This window comes from Arachis hypogaea, chromosome 12 (genome assembly GCF_003086295.3).
Source record: "Arachis hypogaea cultivar Tifrunner chromosome 12, arahy.Tifrunner.gnm2.J5K5, whole genome shotgun sequence".
In the NCBI taxonomy this organism is placed as follows: domain Eukaryota; kingdom Viridiplantae; phylum Streptophyta; class Magnoliopsida; order Fabales; family Fabaceae; genus Arachis; species Arachis hypogaea.
In genome coordinates this window covers 8,536,551-8,556,160 of record NC_092047.1, presented here as the reverse complement: position 1 = coordinate 8,556,160, position 19,610 = coordinate 8,536,551, and the positions used below count along the sequence as shown (strand labels likewise).

The following is a 19,610-nucleotide window of genomic DNA, read 5'->3' as shown; positions in this document are numbered from 1 at the left end:
ATTATTACCACATAATTAATTATCTTAATTAAATGGGAAAAAAACTATGTTAGTTAATTAATTAATTACATAAACTTTGGTGACAGAAGGCATATCATCATGGTGAGGAATCTCCTTCTTGACGGAGATGTTGGGCTTAACATGCTGCTGCTCTTGTGCCTTTTTCCTGTTATCGGAGAAGAAGTCAACAACCACCTTGCTGTTACTGTCATCGTTGTTATGATCATTGGCGGGGCGAGTAAGGTTGACGGAAGCAGCAGCGGCGGAAGAAGAATGAAAGAATGGGATGGTTGGAGACTCCATACCTAGTTGCGGTTTATGCATTTTTGTAGTTTGTAAAGAAATTGCGGCAGGGGTGTGGCGATTTCTTTTTTATTATGTTTAAATGACATGTCAAGAAACTATTCATCTCAAAAGCTGACCAAAAAATATAATACTAATGGTTATATTTTTAGAATAAATCTCTATTGTACATATTGTACAAAATTTTCATTAGCTTCCTATACTCGTAAATCATTATATCCCTGTGGCGATTTATGTGTGAACCTAATTCGCTAATTTTTTATTGTGATTTTTATAAAAATATAAAAATTGTATTGGCGTATATAATCTTAAAATGTTGTAATTCGATAAAATTAAAATATAAATAATTTATTTTAAAAAATTGTCCTTATAAAAAGATAAAGTATAACTTTTTAAAAAGTTATTTAATTGTTTATAGAAAAATTTAAAAAAAAATTATTAATTTTTTTTAAAATTTTTTTAAATAAATAATTTTAAAACTAAAAAATTAAATATAAAATAATTTATTTACAAATTATTTTTAATATAAATATTTATTATTTAAGTTATTTTTTTTTTAAATTTAATTAAGTTGTTTGTTGGGTTTTAGTTAGATAACATATAAGTACTTAAAAGGGTTAAGTACTGAAATCGTCCCTAAGGTAAGTGGCGAAAATCAAATTCGTCCTCGACGTTTTTTTGCTATTAAAATCATCCCGAATGTTCAGAAACACTTTAAAATCATCCTGAAGCGCATTAAAAAAATTTTAATTCCAATTTTGCCCCTGGCCCAATTGACGCATGGGGTTATATTCCCGCGAAAGATGTTCCTTCTATGAGTAACGTTAACCCAAGGAAAACTGATCCTTCACCTTCAATGATGCCCTAACAGTGTGATAGCTCCATTGAAGTAGAATCGTCACTGCATTTGCATTGCGTGGGAAAGACTGGGAGACGAGCTCATTCTCGTGTCAGCCATCTCGAATCAGGTATGTGTGCCGCATTTGTTTCGGTTTTTTTCAGCTTGGACTACATAATCAGTCATGGGTATTCGTTAGTTTACAAATGGGATTTGGGTGCGATTTTTGTTTGCAGGGTTTAGGTGATGGGAACCTTTAACCTGACTGTGTACCATGGTGGTAGATTTGGATATGACAATGGTACATTGGAGTATATAGGTGGAGAAAGGACAGTGATCGAAGATATCGATATGGATTGCTGGTCTCTTTTTGAGGCATATGCTGAGGTAGGACAGTTTGGGTACACAAAGGAGAACATTGCAGGTTTTTGGTATAAGGACCCAAATTCTAAATGGTTAGAGAAGGATCTGAAGTTATTTGAGGGAGACAGAGATGCCATTGAGATGTGTAAAATAGCGGGAAAAAGGGGTCACGTTGAGCTATATGTGGTCCATAAGGTTGATGATGTTGAAGAATTTCCTGAGGTAGGGTTTCTTGATGTTGGAGGCCAGAGTGAACTTAATCAGGAGGTGGAGAGGGGCAATGATGAAGAGGTACATAATGAGAAGCAGTTGGTGATATTTCAGGGTGAACTGGGTTAGGAGGGGGAAATGGACAATGTGGAGAAGGTTGATGAGGGAGATAAGTATGTTGAGGAGCAGGGCAAATCGAACAGTGACGACGATAGCGATGATGAGGATTTTATTCCATCTGCTGATGAGGTTGACAGTGCAGATGATGTTGTGTTTACTGACAGCGAAGAGGAGTACGATGATGAGAGTGAATTTGATGAAGTAGGAGGTGGGACTGATGGTGATCGGGTTGATAAAGGAAAAGGGGTAGCAAGAGGTGATTTCAGTGATGATGAAGGGTTCAATAGTGATGAAGTTGATTTGGAATATGAAGTTGGTGGTGGTTCGAAGAAAGAGGACAGTGAGGATGATGATAACCATGAAGCTAGTCGGTATCCAATACATAGGGATGTGAAAGACATGACAACTTACAAATGGGAAGTTGGAACTGTATATGCTTCAAGGGAGGAATTCAAGGACACTGTGACAGCTTATGCAGTGCAAACAAGAAAGGGACTTAGGTATGCAAAGCTGGACTTGGTGAGAGTGAGGGCTGTTTGTCAAGAGGGGTGTCCGTTTTGGTTGTACGCAGCAAAAATGAGTGAGAAAGAGACTTGGCAACTCAGGTCAATGAATCTTAAGCATACCTGTGGCCAGTCACACAGGGTAGGGATACTCCATACTGGTTGGCTGAGTAGGGTTTTTAGGAAGAAAGTGCAAGGTAACCCTAAGGTGAAGATAAATGATCTGGTCAACAAGGCTCAAAGGAAATGAAATTTGACAGTGACAACTTCGATGGCAGGTAGGTCTAGACAAGCTGCATTGGAGGAGATTCAGGGAGCTTACCTAGAGCAGTATAAAAGGATCGCTGACTACTGCTCGGAGCTGCTACGGGCTAATCCAGGGTCATCAGTCACACTCAAGGTCCAGCGGTCCCCTGATTTCGAGGTTGAGGACCAGCAGCAGAGGTTAAACAATTATTGCATCTTTCAAAGGGTATATGTGTGTCTAGCTGCTTGTAAGAAGAGCTTCCTGCAGTGTAGAAAGTTTCTGGGATTGGATGTGTGTTTTCTAAAGACACCTCAAGGAGGGCAGTTGTTGACAGCCGTTGGGTGGGATCCTAATGATCAAATGCTTCCTATAGCGTACGCTGTTGTGGAGGCAGAGACCAAAGACACCTGGAAGTGGTTTCTCAGGTTGTTAATTGATGATTTTGGAGTAGACATCATTGGAAAAACAACCTTCATGTCTGATCAGCAGAAAGTAAATTGATTGATAAATAAATTGTTTGATTAGATAAATATGTTCCTTGCTAAATAAGTTGATTGATAAATATGTTGCTTGCTACATATATTGATTGATAAATATGTTGCTTGCTAAACATGTTGCCTTCTAAATAATGTAAGTTGATTGACTGATTAGATTGGTTACTAAATACATTGAATATTGATTACATTGTTTGAAAAATAATGGGATTTACCTGCTATCTTAGGGACTCTTGCCTGCATTCGATGAAGTCATCCCTGGAGTAGATCATAGGTTCTGTGTCCGCCATCTTTACAGCAACTTCAGGAAGAAATTTTCTGGCCTACACTTGAAACAGCTGATGTGGAGGTCTGCAAAGGCTACACATTGGAAGGAATGGGAGAAAGAGATGCAAATCATCAGGACCATCAATGTGGATGCACACAGACATCTGAATGCTATTCCTCCAAGATTTTGGAGCAGATCCAGGTTTAATTTTCACCCTAAATGTGACACTATTGTAAACAACATGTGTGAGAGCTTTAATGGTGCAATAGTAGAGTCTAGGGAGAAACCTATAGTGACAATATTGGAGGACATCAGGGTTTATTTGATGACTAGGTGGGCTGTTAATAGAGAAAGAATTAAAAACTTTAATGGTACACTTCTACCTCGAATTAGGATGAAACTAGAGAGGAGAGGCAGATCAGCCCCAACCAGCCACTACAACATCCAAGCCCAACTCAACCCAATCTGGGTCCAGGCCCACATCATCCTCAACTAGGCCCAAGACAAAGCCCACCAGAAGCAAGACACAGCAACCACCACCACCAAAGGAGATGGGTGCAGCCTGCTCCAGCCAAGCAGCCAGGACTGTCTCCTTCAGCCACAAATTCCCACTTCATGTTTCTCCAAGAAAGCTGAGACTCATGGCAAAACTTCCTCCAAGACTTTGGGAAAAACTTTAGACTATTGTGAAGATTTGTGTTCTGTGCTGTTATTAATGTACTTTTGATTAAACAACCTCAATGTGTGTGACACTTGTTTTGGTTTGTTTGAAACTTATATTTAATGGTTTGTAATTGAACTCTCTTAGTGAGCAACAGTCTTGCTCTATGTTTCTAGATATCCTAGGAATCCAGCTTTTGTTGTTGTTTCCTTAGCCTACAGACTATATTTTGTTATGTGTCCATGTAATGGAAATCATGGTGACTGAAGTTTCCACCTTTTGGTGTTATATTGCTATGCTTATTAATCAATTACCCAAAATTGTCTTCTGGCTAGTATTATTCTGCATCTGTTTAATCAATTTCCATCTTTAGGTTCATATGCTGTAAAGTTCATTAACACAACTCATCAATCAAAAATTGCAGACTAACATGAAAAAATTATTCTCCAATTAATTGTCAAATTACAAGGACATCATTCCACTCACATAGTTAATCACCTAAACCCTAAACCAAACCCACATGTTCATTCAACACCCAGTAACACTCAATTTACATTACTCAGACCCAATCAAACAAATACAAACTGCATCATAAATTCTCCCCTAATTTCATTAACCATACTTCAATGGCATCACACATGCAACCCCCTGTCTCTGACTAAACCAAATCTGCCACAAGAAGCAAAATAGGACTGCCCACCCAAAAATTCCTAACCCTGCAGCAACCTTGAACTTCCACTCAACGTCCCTCACTTTTGCTTTCATGGCCGCAACTTTTCTCTTCATCCTTGCAACATGAGGATCGTCACTGTCTGCTTCTGGGTCTGCCCATCGGAAGAAATCACACTCCTCCTGGATCTGCAGCAACCCACTAGAGTCAGTGCCCAGAACGAACAACACATTGCCATCACCCACCTACAGAAACTTAAATCACTGACCTCATAGTAGACACACCCCCAAAATCGTCGCCCAGGGTTGTTCCTCGTTCCAGAAACTCTAAGCACGGGTCTCTCCCCATGCCGACACACAAGCTCCCTTTTCGGCGCAGATGATCTACTCTGACACGACCGTGAGCTCTCGGCAGCCATGGCTTCACTCACCTCCGCAAGCCCTATCTCCTGCACTGCTTCTTTGGTTGGGGATTACAGCTCTGATTTAATCCCAACCCAACCCTCCCCAAACAACCATTTAATATAAATATATAAATAAACAAATTAATTTATTTTATTCATTAAAAGCTGCAACAGACACTTAACTGCTACAAGGGCAAAACTGTCCAAAATTTTTGTTTTAAGCAGCGAAGGATGATTTTAAAGTGTTTCTGAACGTTCGGGATGATTTTAATAGCAAAAAAATGTCGGGGACGAATTTGATTTTCGCCACTTATCTTAGGGACGATTTCAGTACTTAACCCTACTTAAAACGAACAAAATTAGCATGCATTACAGCTATACAACAAATTTTAACTAATGAAAATAGTTAATCTGCCACCTGCAATCTAAATTGTTGAGAACTATTAAAATTTCTAGTAGAAGTGATGGCCACACCTACAAAATAAGAAATTTAAAAAATTAAATCAAAATATAATAAAATAAAACTAAATTAATTTGCAAATTAAAATTAATTTAAATAAAAAAGATAGTACTAATTAGATACTATACGGTTAATTAGTCCAATTCAAATTATGAAATATAAGATTATGCTAGCTGTTATGAGAAACATGAGTTGAGTTCAAATTTAAAAAATAAAACCGTAATTAATCAAGAGTTCAATTAGTAATCAGCTTCTATCCCACTTCCATCCTCCAAATAGCCATTTTTTTTATAAATTATATATTTTTAACTTTAAATTTATAAATCTTATATCCTAAGACTAAAGAATAAATCCTAAAAAAAAAAAAGTTTAAAACATAATTTAACCATCCAAAATAATTAATATTAACTAATTAAAATTTTAACTTCCTATGCTTATTCTTAAAAGAAACAATGCCATCATTTTTTTATTAGGAATGCTCAATCGACAAATTACGAACATAAACATAATTAAAAGAAACAAAATAAAAAATAAATAAAGAAACATTAACATTAAAAATTTGTACCGAAAAAGAGCATTTTTCTAATTAATTAAATCTCTAATCAATAAGATAAAAAGACTTGGCTGTTATTACAATCAAACAAGTTCACATTAAAAAAATCTTTTATCTAATTGTTCATTAGAAATGATAGGTTTAATTATTCTGTTAGTCTCTATAGTTTTACGAAATTTTTAATTAGGTCCCTATACTTTTTTTCCTTTTAATTGAGTCCTTTGCACCAAATTTTTTTTAATTGGGTCCCTACACTTTTTTTTCCTTTTATTTAGGTCCCTATACCAATTCTTTTTTTTTAGTTGGATCCCTATAAAATTAAGCTAATTACTACTAAGAGAGACTTAATTGAAAAAAAAAATTTAGTGTAGAGATCCAATTAAAAAGAAAAAAGTATAGGGACCTAATTGAAGGACTAACAGAGTAATTAAACCGAAATGATATTATAATGATAATTAGTCAACTTTAAATTATAAAGATAAATTATGATGATACAAGAAACATAAACTGAAAAACAGAATCATAATTTTTCATTAAGAATTGATCGATCAATAAATTGTGAACATAAACATAATTAAAAGAAATAGAGCCATAAAAAAAGACTAATTGTTCATTAAAAATAAATTAACCAAATCTACAAAAAATGTGTGAACATCCCTCATTCTTTTCAACATAGATTCTGCATTTAGAATACCTTCTCCGTCTCTTTAGTCTTTGCAAGATTCATCACCATAAATCTTCCTTCGCTCTTTTATTTTCATTCAAACTCATAAACTCCCCACATTCCATTCCACCATGCCATGCAACTTTACACTGGGCACAAAACAATCTATGATAATGTGGTGTCTCTCATATTTTTTGATGTCTGATCTAGGTGATTGTTATGTTATATATATAGTTATATACATATCAATAATTATATTTATTATTTAAGAAATAATACTACATATTTAAATTTTTTATTAATCAAGTCTAATTAAATTAGTCTAACATAACAAAAGTCAATCAATTATGATTAATATTATTTCAAGTTTTATTGTTTAATTTGATTAAACTTGGTTCATAAAAAACTTAAATGTGTAATATTACTCTTATCTAAAATAGATTCGATCGTTCCTAAAATTTAAATAAAGATAAGAAAATTTAGATTTAGATTTAGATAACACAAAAAAGATTAGATATATTAATAGTCACTCATGTTTCCTAACTGATTTTTAAAAGTTAGTTATGGATACATTGTATTTAAAAAATAAAAACTAATTCAAAAAGATAAAGCACTATCAATTTAAAGGAGAAAATATTTAAATATAAGAGAAAAGAATAAATCTTTTCTTAATTTTTTGGTTTGTAAATATTTGAATTCCTGATGATATAAAAATACATTTAAGTTCCTAACTTCTTCAAAATCTAAGTCTAATTTGTTCTATTTTAAAAACTCTCCCACGTGTGCATCCGTATAGAACTTCAATGTCCGCATATTAAAAGGTCAAAGATCTATTTATCCTTTTTTCTAAATATAAATATATCCTATTAATTAGTTACAAATATCTTAATCAAATTTTAAAGAATAATACTATATATCCAAGTCATTTTTATGAACTAAGAGTTCGTACTAGTTTGGATTGACTTTTTTAGTGAAAAAGTATTTTTTTAATAAAGTACTTTTATTCAATTTAAAACATATTTGTGTACATCTTTTAAAAAAAAAATACTTCTATTAAAAAAGCAAAAGTAAAAACGTTTTTAATACTTAAAAATTCTTTTTAAAAAGTCTATCTAAATGTGAAATAATTTTTGTCGATTAAATAAGATCTTTTTTAAAAACTTAAAAAAAAAAGTACTTCTTTTAAAAGTCAATCCAAACTGACCCTTTATTTGAGTCAGATTACGTGTGTTTAGTACCATTTTAAAAAAATGTTTTTGACTTTTAGAAAAGTTAATTCAATATATTTTAAAAAGTATAAAAATATGGCTTCTTTCATTTTTAAAAGTTATTTTATCACTCTTATACAAAAAAATTTGGCCTCAAAATAAAAAAGACCATGGCTTATGCAAATGAGAAACAATACTAAGCTTATAAAAAAAATAAAAAAAATTCTAAAATTCATAATTCATATATGAAGTAAAAAAAGCTAAATTCAAAATATCTTTTTAAAAATTGACCACGGCCTATGTAAATTCTAATAAACATTCCTACCCCAATTTTTATTTTTTTATTTTTTTATATATTTTCATAATCAACATCATCATCATTTGATTCAATCACCATTATAGCATCTTCTTTCACATCGCTATTCTCTTCATCATCATCAACATGAATAAGGTTCTTATTCAATTGTTTATCTAAAATTGGAGTATTACAACCTTTGATCACTTTCTGTCATCTCTTGAACACTTCAAGTGAAAGAAGAGAACAAAAATGTTAAGGTCCATACTCAACCTTGCATTTTGAATCATGGTAAGACACAATGACAATATTGTCCCTGAGACATGAAGCAACAAACATCTCCCACAATGACTTGAAATCCCAGTATCTTCCACAAAAAAGTAACTCTATGCCATTGTTATGTGCTTTTATCATCTTAACCTTTGGATCTTCATTGTTAATATTAATTATTGCCATCAATACTTAATGTCATCCTGACTTTGATGCAAAAAGTTGGAATTAAAGAAGTGATTAAAGAAAACAACTCAAGTTTATCGAAAATTTAGATTCTTTAAATTTTGAATTTAATTTTAGAGGGTAAAATATGATCTATCACCATTTATTTTTTAGGTCAAGAGAATATATAAAAAAAAATTCAATGATAAGAGATCAAAAATTCAAAATCGTTTATCGAATAGTCACCTCACTAGTTTGAGGCAGATGTAAAATACCACAAAGGATAAAAAAAAAAGTGATTCAAGAAATGAAGAGAAAGTGACTATACAAGAACTAAACTAAGAAATAAAACAACCTAGATAATTGTTATGTGATATATATACACATCAATCATATTTATTATCTAAGATAGATTCTGCTGGTTCTAAAATTTAAGTAAAGATAAGAAATGTTTAGATTTAGATTAAACAAAAAAAGATTAGATATATTAATAGTCAACAATGTTTGGTAACTAATTTTTTAAGGTTCCGGATCCAATGTTTCGTTTAAGGTTTTTTTTTTCTTTTAAAAAAAAACTGATTCAAAAACATAAAACAGATTATATTATTAATTTAAAAGAAAAAAATTTTAAATATAAATATATCTTATTAATTAGTTACAAATATCTTAATCAAAATTTAAAATACCATATCAAAAAAAATAAATTAAATAACCAAATATGATATATCTGGTGAGATTTAAAAATGACAGAGTCAAATTAGTTAGATAAATAAGTACTTAAAAGAGCATAATTAACAACAAAATCATTATGCATTACAACTTCACAAAAACTTATAACTTCTGAAAATAGTAAAACTGTCACTTGTAATCTAAGTAGTTGATGAACTATTAAAATTCTTAGTGATATCTATTTATGTACAACCATGATACTGATTCCATGGCTTTCCACAAGCATAACAGAATTGATGGCCACACCTACAACACAAGAAATTTAAAAAATTAAATCAAAATATAATAAGATAAAACTTGAGTAACTTGCAAATTAAAATTAATTCAAATAAAAAAGACAGTACTAATTAGATATTATATTCTTAATTAGTCAAGTTCAAATTATGAAATATAAGATTATGCTGTTATAAAAAAAACATGAACTAAGTTCAAATCTAAATAATAAAACCGTAATTAAATCAAGAGTTTAAATCTAAACAGTTTAGACCGTAATTATACTGTTTTATGAATTATATACTTTTAACTTTAAATTCCATTTTTTTGGAACTAAATCTTATATTATAAATCTTATATCCTAAGACTAAAGAATAAATTCTAAAAAAAAAGCTTAAAAAATAATTTAAAATTTAAAATAATTAATATTAACTAATTAGAAAATTAACTTCCTATACTTATTCTTAAAACAAACAACGCCATTATTTTTCATTAGGAATGCTCAATCAACAAATTATAAACATGAACATAACTAAAAGTGCAACATTAACATTATAAGATTGTGCCAAAAAAGAAGACTAATTGTTCATTAGAAATTAATTAACCAAACCTGCAAGAAATGTGTGAACATCCCTGACTTTTTTCAACATAGAATCTGCATTTAGAACACCTTCTCCATCTCTTATCCTTTGCAAGATTCATCACCATAAGATCTTCCTTCTCTCTTTCATTTTCATTCAAACTCATAAACTCACCATATTTAATTCCACCATGCCATGCAACTTTACACTGTGCACAGAACAATCTATGACAATGTGGACACTCGGGACAAGTCACAACTTCATTCCCATCATCATTCACCAACATTGCTGAACAATTCTTGAAAGGGCAATAGAATTTCTTTGATGTTGCAAGAACAAGATTCTCACAAAGTGCATTCTCCCATCTTTCAAACACTTCCTTTGGAATTATTGATATGCAATTCTGAGGCTCCAAGATTCCTTTGCATTTTGGTTCAGGACATTTCCTTTACATTGTAACCGCCCTTATTAGACATCTCATTTGTAGTTGTATGTCAACTCCAGAACAGCATTTTCATCTTCTGGGCCATAACCCATGATTGCTATGGTATACTGCCAAAAAGGGAAGAAGAAAAGCCATTAAAATATCAGAGTGAAGCAAACACAGAACAGGTTGATTCAAGAGCAACATTGAACCTTACAACAGCTTAGCATTCAAAAGCACAATAAACATAAATAAGTAATTGATCCAAAAAGAAAATAAGATACAAGACTATAAACCAACATGAAATTGCATAAGATTCGATGGATCGATTAAGATCACCCACTCGAAGCATTAAAGGTTCGTGAGAGAGAACCCTTTCCAGAAGTTCAAATTTATAACCATCAGGATCTTCAATGAATGCAATTATTATTATCTCTTACAATGTCCACTATGCTTGAAATCTAGTAACAAATGAGATGACATCATCATATAGATTGGCCAAAAGACAATAGAGAGGATAATCAAATTATTAATCAAAACAATCAAATTATTATGCAAAGATGTTTATAAAAATCACAGCACATGGTAGTTGACACAAAAGTTAGGCAAACTTACATCACCAAAATGGCCAAATCCATTTCCAATGTCATAAATCTGAAAGAGAGTTGCACTGCAGCAAGCTCCTAGTGATTTTGGATTGCACAATAAGGATGTTGAACATTTTAAATCAGACAGGTTAATTAGAAGATTAGATAACATGATTTTTCACCAAGACATAAATGCCATGTATGAGATTATTGTATTCCAGTCTTACCAAATTTTGAAGGGGATTCAACAAGGTCATAGAGAGCCTTGTAAATATCAAAGATCAGGAAGTTGCTTTTGGAGATTTTTTGCAGCTGAGTTGATTTTCTTGTTAAATCCTTGGGCATCATTGTTGATTCTTGAGACACAACCGTTCTCATGGAATCCGAACAAGGTTCTTGCAGCAAGTAGGCAACCCAATGGTGGAAGGGAAGTCACTCCAATTTTTTATTAATTAAGTCTAATCAAATTAGTCTAATATAACAAAAATCAGTTAGTTATGACTAGCATTATTCTAAGTCTTATTGTTTAACAAAAAACCTTAAATGTGTAACAATACTCTTCTCTAAGATAGATTCTTCCGTTCTTAAAATTTAAATAAAGACAAAAAAGATTTAGCTAACAAATCACTAACAAATTGTAGTCAAGGTTCAATCACTAACAAATTCAAGATTCAATCACTAACAAATTCAACTCAGTGATGATTTTCAACAACAAAAAGATTTAGCTAAGTAATTATTTGAGTAAAACAGCAACAAAATCAAAGTTCAGTAACGATAATTAGGAACCAATTCATCTCAGTGATGATTCTCAGCAACAAAAAATCTATCTCAGTGATATTTTCAACAACAAATTATGGATGGTTCAGTGATAATCAGTAACAAATTCACGTCGGTGATTATTTTCAGCAACAAAAAGAGTAGTTCAGAGATATTTTCAGCAGCAAAATCAAACACAGCAACAAAACAGAAAAGGAAAGAACAGGGGAATTTGTTGGGACTCACCAAATCGGGACCAGCTTCTGGTTGCGAAGGAAGCTGACGGCGAGAGTTGCTGACAGCGAGGAGGAAGCCCCGGGACCTGCTGCTTCTGCCGCCGGCAACGACGAGCGCAACGAAGGCGTGGGACTGACTGCGAGACGGTGACGAGACAGGGAGAGACGATGACGACCAGTCCCGGGATCTGCTGCTTCTGCCGTCGGTGACGACGAAGGCAGGGAAGGCGAGCGAGCGAGACTGAGTGGGAGACCAGAGACCGTGAGAGAGACCGGAGCCGAGAGAGCAACGATGAGCTTGAGTGCCAGTCCGGAGACAGTGAGGGAGACCGGAGACGAGAGAAGGAGAGAGCTGGGTGCGAGAGCAATGAGCGACAGCGAGAGAGATGAGAGAGCTCGAGAGCTTCAGTGAAGAGTGACGTTGAGGGAGGAGAAGGTAGAGTTTAGGATTGCTGAACGACGTCGTATCAGCCATTTTTAAAAAAAAATTAAGCATGATCCGGTTTGGTTTATGTGAACCAAACAGAGTTAAACTGAATTTTTAAACCGAGTTTAAAGAATAATTTATTAATTAGTTTTTTAGATACAACCAATTAAAATCTGACATATCAATAACTTAAAAAAAAGATGTTTGGAACATTTTTATGGGAGGATTTAAATTTTTTAAAGTTTGAATTTCACTTTAAAGAATAAAATTTAATCTTTCACCATTTATTTTATAGACGAGACTAAGAATAAATATGAAAGAGAAACTAATCAAAGATAGAAGATCACACTTCACTCTCTAAAATAAAATTAAAACTTTAGAGGATCCAAATCCTTTATGGGAGTATTCCCCATTCGAAGAAGTAGAAAAATATGACTTATCTCTTTTTTAAAAGTTATTTTATCACTCCTATTAAAAAAAATTGACTTCAAAATAAAAAAGACCATGACTTGTACAAATGAAAAACTATTAAGCTTAAAAAAAATAAAAAACCCATAAAATTCATAACTCATATATGAAATAAAAAAGCTAAATTTAGAATATCTTCTTGAAAATTGACCATAACCTATGCAAATTCTAATAAACATTCCTACCACGTTTTTTATTCTTCTTTTTTTTGTCGACTATATTTTCATAATCAACATCATCATCATCCGATTCAATTACTATTGTAGCATCTTCTTTGACATCGTTATTCTCTTCATCATCAGCAACATGAATAGGATTCTTATCTAATTGTTTATCCAAAATTGGAGTGTTACAATCTTTAATCACTTTCTGCCATCTCTTGAATACTTCAAATGGAAGAAGAGAGCAAAAGTATTCAAGTCCATACTTAACCTTGCATTTTGGATCAGGACAAGGCACCATGATGATATTGTCCCTGAGACATGAAGCAACGTATTCATGCATGCAAAACCTACAAAAATTATGGCCACATTTTAGAGTCTTAAACATCTCCCACGATGGCTTGAAATCACAGCATCTTCCACAAAAGGGTAGCTCTACGCCATTCTTCTGTGGTTTCATCATTTCAACTTTTGGATCTTCATTATTAGTATTGTGATTATTGCCGTCAATACTTAATACCATTCTTGACCTTGATGCAAAAAATTAGAATTAAAAAAATCAACTCAGATTTGTAGAGTAGTTACTTCACTCCTCTGTTGTAGATGAGAAATATTAAGAAGAATAAAAAGTGATTCAAGAATTGAAGAAGAGAAAGTGCCTATACAAAAGCTAAACTAAGAAAGAAAATACTCACTTGAGTGATTGTTATGTTATATATATACACATCCATAATCATATTTATTTTCGAAGATATAAGATAGATTTTTACTATCCTAAAATTCAAACAAAGATAAAAAGATTTAGATTTAGATAACACAAAAAAAGATTTAGATAACTGTTTTCTAATTGATTTTTAAAGAATGATTATGATGAATACATTGTTTCATAAAAAATAAAAACAGTTCAAAAAGATAAAACATATTATTATCAATTAAAAAAATATTTGAATATAAATATATTTTTTAATTAGTTACAAATATCGTTATAAATTTTTAAAATACCGTATCAATCAAATAAATTAAATAAACAAGTATAATTTAATAAAAATATAATATTTATCTCATAAGATTTTTAAAAAAATTAAAAATTAAATTAAGACTAATTTAAATAAGTTTATAAATAATTTTTTTAACTTATGAAAAAACAAGTTATTAAAATAAATTATTTGCATTTTAATTTTATCAGATTACATTATCTCAAAATTACATACGCAAATACAATTTTTACATTATTATAGAAATCGTGATAAAAGATCACCAAATTAATATCATACTTAAATTGCTAGAGAGATACAGTGATTTACGTTTAAACACAATAAAAAATAAACTGCGACACCCCTCCAGCAATTTTTTTAAAAATTTCAAAAATACATAAATTGTGATAGGAGTATAGCGATTTATGCTTGAGTGAGATAAGTTAGTTAATTAATTGATCCATACGAATAAGAAGAGGGAGATACCATGGGAGCTTCTGAGGGAGCACGGACTGAAACACGGGCTTTTCTTATGGAGGCTTCAGAAGAGGATTGGTCCATGGTGGAGTTGGGTTTCTGGAGCTTGTTGGGAACGGGACTCCAAGCTTGTGATTGTGGATCTGGACTGTCTTCCCTCTCGTTCTTTCCTGATTCCAACTTGGGCATGAGGTGTGCTGGATCGTGTTCTTTCATCGGAAGAAGAATCTGATGCTTGAAGCTTGATCGTTTCCTGAATCAAGCAACTGTCTGGCTTCCCTTCCCCCCTACTACTTTTCCTTCAACAACCTCATCATCTACTTGTTGTTGTTGCTGTTGTTGCATTAATGTAACCGTATGAGATCATATAATTAACACATAATTATTATTACCACATAATTAATTATCTTAATTAAATGGGAAAAAACTATGTTAGTTAATTAATTAATTACATAAATTTTGGTGACAGAAGGCAGATCATCATGGTGAGGAATCTCCTTTTCTTGACGGAGATGTTGGACTTAACATGCTGCTGCTCTTGTGCCTTGTTCCTGTTATCGGAGAAGAAGTTAACAACCACCTTGCTGTTACTGTCATCCTTGTTATGATCATCGGCGGGGCGATTAAGAAATTAAAATTTCTAGTGATATCTATTTATGTACAACCATGGTACTGATTCCATGGCTTTCCACAAGCAGAAGCGATGGCCACACCTACAAAACAAGAAATTAAAAAAATTAAATCAAAATATAATAAAATAAAATTAGAGTAATTTGCAAATTAAAATTAATTCAAATAAAAAAGATAGTACTAACTAGATACTATATTGTTAATTAGTCAAGTTCAAATTATAAAATATAAGATTATGGTGTTATAAGAAACATAAGCTATGTTCAAATCTAAATAATAAAACCATAATTAATCAAGAGTTCAACTAGTAATCAGCTCCCCAAAAAAATAGCCATTTTTTTATGAATTATATATTAACTTTAAATTTCATTTTTTTAGACTAAATCATAAATTATAAATCTTATATCCTAAGACTAAAGAATAAATTCTAAAAAAAAGTTTAAAACATAATTTAACCATATAAAATAATTAACATTAACTAACTAAAAAAAATTAACTTCCCATACTTATTCTTAAAACAAACGCCATCATTTTTCATTAGGAATGCTCAGTCAACAAATTTTGAACATAAACATAACTAAAAGAAATAGAACTGAGAAAAGAGTAACATTAACATTATAAGATTGTGCCAAAAAAAGAGACTAATTGTTCATTAGAAATTAATTAACCAAACCTACAAGAAATGTATGAACATCCCTGATTTTTTTTTAACATAGATTCTGCATTTAGAACACCTTCTCCATCTCTTAGCCTTTGCAAGATTCATCACCATAAGATCTTCCTTCTCTCTTTCATTTTCATTCAAACCCATAAACTCACCACATTCCATTCCACCATGCCATGCAACTTTACACTGTGCACAGAACAATCTATGACAATGTGAACACTCAGAACAAGTCACAACTTCATTCCCATCATCATTCACCAACATTGCTGAACAATCCTTGAAAGGGCAATAGAATTTCTTTGATGTTGCAAGAACAAGATTCTCACAAAGTGCATTTTCCCATCTTTCAAACACCTCCTTTGGAATTATTGACATGCAATTCTGAGGCTCCAATATTCCTCTGCATTTTGGTTCAGGACACTTCACATTTGATATATTCTCTTGAATCTTTGCAGCCACATATTTTGCAATGCATTCATCACAGAATGAGTGGTTACAGTTTTGGTTGATGAAAATCTCTTGGAATGGTTTTGAATCCATGCAAATAGCACACAAGACTACTTGAAGATCATGAAGATAACTATAGTTTTTATTAATCAAGTCTAATTAAATTAGTCTAACATAACAAAAATCAGTTAATTATGACTAGCATTATTTCAAGTTTTATTGTTTAAGTTGATTGAACTTGTTTTATAAAAAAAACTTAAATGTGTAACATTACTCTTAACTAAAGATAGATTCTGCCAGTTCCTAAAATTTAAATGAAGACAAGAAAGATTTAGATTTAAATTTTGATAACACAAAAAAAATTAGATATATTAATAGTCAACCATGTTTTCTATCTGATTTTTAAAGGTTAGTTATGGATACATTGTTTCCGTTAAGTTTTTTCTTTTATTTAAAAAATAAAAACTAATTCAAAAAGATAAAACAGATAATACTATCAATTTAAAGGAGAAAATATTTAAATATAAGAGAAAAGGATAAATCGATCATTGATTTTTTGGTTTGCGGACTTTTAAATTTTTAATGATATAAAAATATATTTAAGTCTCTAACTTCTTCAAAATCTGGACATATTGATCTTGAGCAAGGTTGCGAGAACCGGACCGGTCATCGAACCGGTCAAATGATTGGTTCAATAGTTCAATGGTTCAACCGTGGTTGAACCGATTTAATTAAATATAGAGTGAAATTATAAAAAATTCAATACATAATTTTAAAAAGTTAAATTCAATAATTTTTAAACTAATAAGATTCAAAAATTTAACAATTTCACAAAATGAACAATACATAATTTATCATTAAAAGGTCATAAACAACTTCAAATGACAATATTCAAAACACACATAAATGACAAACGACAAACACAATGTTTTGCAACCAAAAGAAACAATATTCAACAAGCAATACTTCAACTAAACAAAGACACTACTCATTAGAAGTCATAATCATCATTAAGTGTTCCGATATCTCCATCATAAACAGGTAATCCAAAGCCAGCATCTTCAGAAATACCATCAAAAGAAGTATTTGAGGATTCAATTACAACATCAGGCATATCCACTTCAACTTCCATGTCTCCACCATCTAATAAAATAGAAAGAAAACTCAATAAGAAATCAATGTTAATGACATGTATCTTTATGGAAGGAAACAAAGTTTGCTATGTCACTCACCATTAGGATACGAAGGCATAGCATTATTAGTGTATATTAAATTTTCAATGCCTTCAACATCTCCATTAGTAAATTCAGGATCATCCTCATTTGCCATTACCCAAAACTCTACTGTGTCAATGCTTTGAATGTCAATTGGATCATAATTCCTCTTCTTTCGATGCAACCTAGATTGAAGGCGTAGGTTATAGGTGACATAAATAATGTCACTTAGCCTTTGATGCTCTAACCGGTTCCTCCTCTTTGGATTTGTTCAAAAAGGCTCCAGTTCCTCTCACATCCAGATGAAGAAGAGGTTTGATGAAGAAGACGGACTGCCATTTTTTGCAAATTAGGAGCACTCCCACCGTGTAGCCTCCACCATTCACCTACGTAGATATAAAAATAAAATACTTTTTAATGTTTATCAATTATCACCCAACATATTAAACTTTGAAACTAAACTGAACTTGGATATGAAATAAGTCAAATAACTTACCAGGTTCGAGTCTTGATTTCGCTCTCTTAGCACTTTCCCTCCCAAAACTTTCTTTACAATCTCGATACAGCTGTATCTCTTGCATTGCAGCAACTGAGTTATCACAAAGTGTTTCAACATCAAGCAAATCAAGTAAAGATCTCAAAACATTTGCCTTATCAACAAAACCCTCACTGTAAAAAATGCCCGGATTTAAAAAGTACGCTGCCGCATGGAGATCACGCTTCAAATGCTTATCCCACCTCATTTTCAAGATACTCGTGTATGGCGTATAAGCAACTTTCCGATTTCTGAACATGGTCTTGATAGCATTTTTTGCTCTTTGCATGCCTTCATACACGATTCTCAAAGAGGGTTTTTCATCAGCATCAACAAGTCTCAACAACTTAATAAGAGGACCAACAATTTTCACAGTGGTAAGACAGTCTTGCCAAAACTTACTGTCCAAGACAATTGAGCTAACAATCTTTTCATTAGCAATTTTGGATAACTTATGAGAAGTAAATTTTGGATAACTAATTAATTAAATTCTAATTAATAAAATAAGAGATTTGTACACTAAAATTAGCCGCTAATGTATTTATGTATAAATACGTGTGATTTGATTTATTTTATTTATTTTCAATGTATATTTATATTTTAACATGTATTTTATACTGGTGTTTGATTTTACTTCCTGACTTTGGTAACTGATTTTGGCGTATACTTAGTGTTACGCCTGGCCCAGACCATTTGCGGGCCGGCCCGACCCGAGGACCACCCGATCCGAACGGTCGGGAGTGAGGCGCTCAGTCACCGACTCGGACACGCGTCCCTGACAGCTCTGCTACAGCTGTGCAAAGGAAGCTTCGAGGAAGGTGGGCCTGCCCTTGTGGGACCCACCTCTAACATGGTATATATGGGGAGGGTCCTACCCCTCCCCCAAGGTATGTCACATACCATTCTCACATCATTCACCTGCACACTTGACTGACTAGAGCATCGGAGTGTCTTTACAGGTGACACCCCCCCTTTTTCAACATAAAGAGCTCAGAACGTCGATTACTCCAACCCAGTAACCCGGAACCAGTCAACCAGGCGAGACTCCCTCTCATCAATCGAAGTATCTACCCGAGTCGTCCGGTACCCGACCTACCGTACATTGGCGTCGTCTGTGGGGAACGCCTGAATGGACGTTGTATTGGACCCAGGAGGAATAGGCCGCGAGACCGAGCGCAGAGGGGAAGCCTCTGTGGCTTCCTCCCGGGAGCGCACGAGGTCCCCTCCACGATGAACCTCACGATCTCAAGAAAGGCGCCCCTTCGGGGGAACTGGCGATAACAACGCCAGAATAATGCAGGAGTTGCGTCACAAGTTGCAGGACCTGGAGCGGCTGGAAGATCGGGAACATCGCCAACAAACTCCCAAATCAAGCTACTCCCGTTCCCC

The 19,610-nt window shown here is 32.8% G+C and overlaps 4 protein-coding genes across 4 annotated transcripts; 1 reads left to right on the top strand and 3 right to left on the bottom strand.

Moving 5' to 3' along the window:
* The first annotated feature begins 2,608 nt into the window (after positions 1 to 2,608).
* LOC140176612 (uncharacterized) lies at positions 2,609 to 3,982 on the top strand. The gene is made up of 3 exons (XM_072208137.1): positions 2,609 to 3,076; positions 3,306 to 3,662; positions 3,740 to 3,982. The coding sequence occupies exons 1-3, from the start codon at positions 2,609 to 2,611 to the stop codon at positions 3,980 to 3,982; spliced, it is 1,068 nt and encodes a 355-aa protein (XP_072064238.1).
* A 5,457-nt stretch (positions 3,983 to 9,439) lies between these two features.
* Positions 9,440 to 12,696, bottom strand: LOC140176610 (uncharacterized). Its single transcript, XM_072208135.1, has 4 exons — positions 12,232 to 12,696; positions 11,258 to 11,325; positions 10,248 to 10,770; positions 9,440 to 9,670 (listed from the first exon to the last, which is right to left on the bottom strand). The coding sequence occupies exons 1-3, from the start codon at positions 12,694 to 12,696 to the stop codon at positions 10,761 to 10,763; spliced, it is 543 nt and encodes a 180-aa protein (XP_072064236.1). The 3' UTR covers positions 9,440 to 9,670; positions 10,248 to 10,760.
* Positions 9,607 to 10,755, bottom strand: LOC140176611 (E3 ubiquitin-protein ligase RSL1-like). The gene is made up of 3 exons (XM_072208136.1): positions 10,718 to 10,755; positions 10,308 to 10,664; positions 9,607 to 9,670 (listed from the first exon to the last, which is right to left on the bottom strand). Exons 1-3 carry the CDS (start codon positions 10,753 to 10,755, stop codon positions 9,607 to 9,609), a joined length of 459 nt encoding a protein of 152 aa, XP_072064237.1.
* Positions 12,697 to 14,986: 2,290 nt separating the features above from the next.
* Positions 14,987 to 16,565, bottom strand: LOC112729616 (uncharacterized). Its single transcript, XM_025779785.1, has 3 exons — positions 16,093 to 16,565; positions 15,402 to 15,441; positions 14,987 to 15,061 (listed from the first exon to the last, which is right to left on the bottom strand). Exons 1-3 carry the CDS (start codon positions 16,563 to 16,565, stop codon positions 14,987 to 14,989), a joined length of 588 nt encoding a protein of 195 aa, XP_025635570.1.
* Positions 16,566 to 19,610: the final 3,045 nt, after the last annotated feature.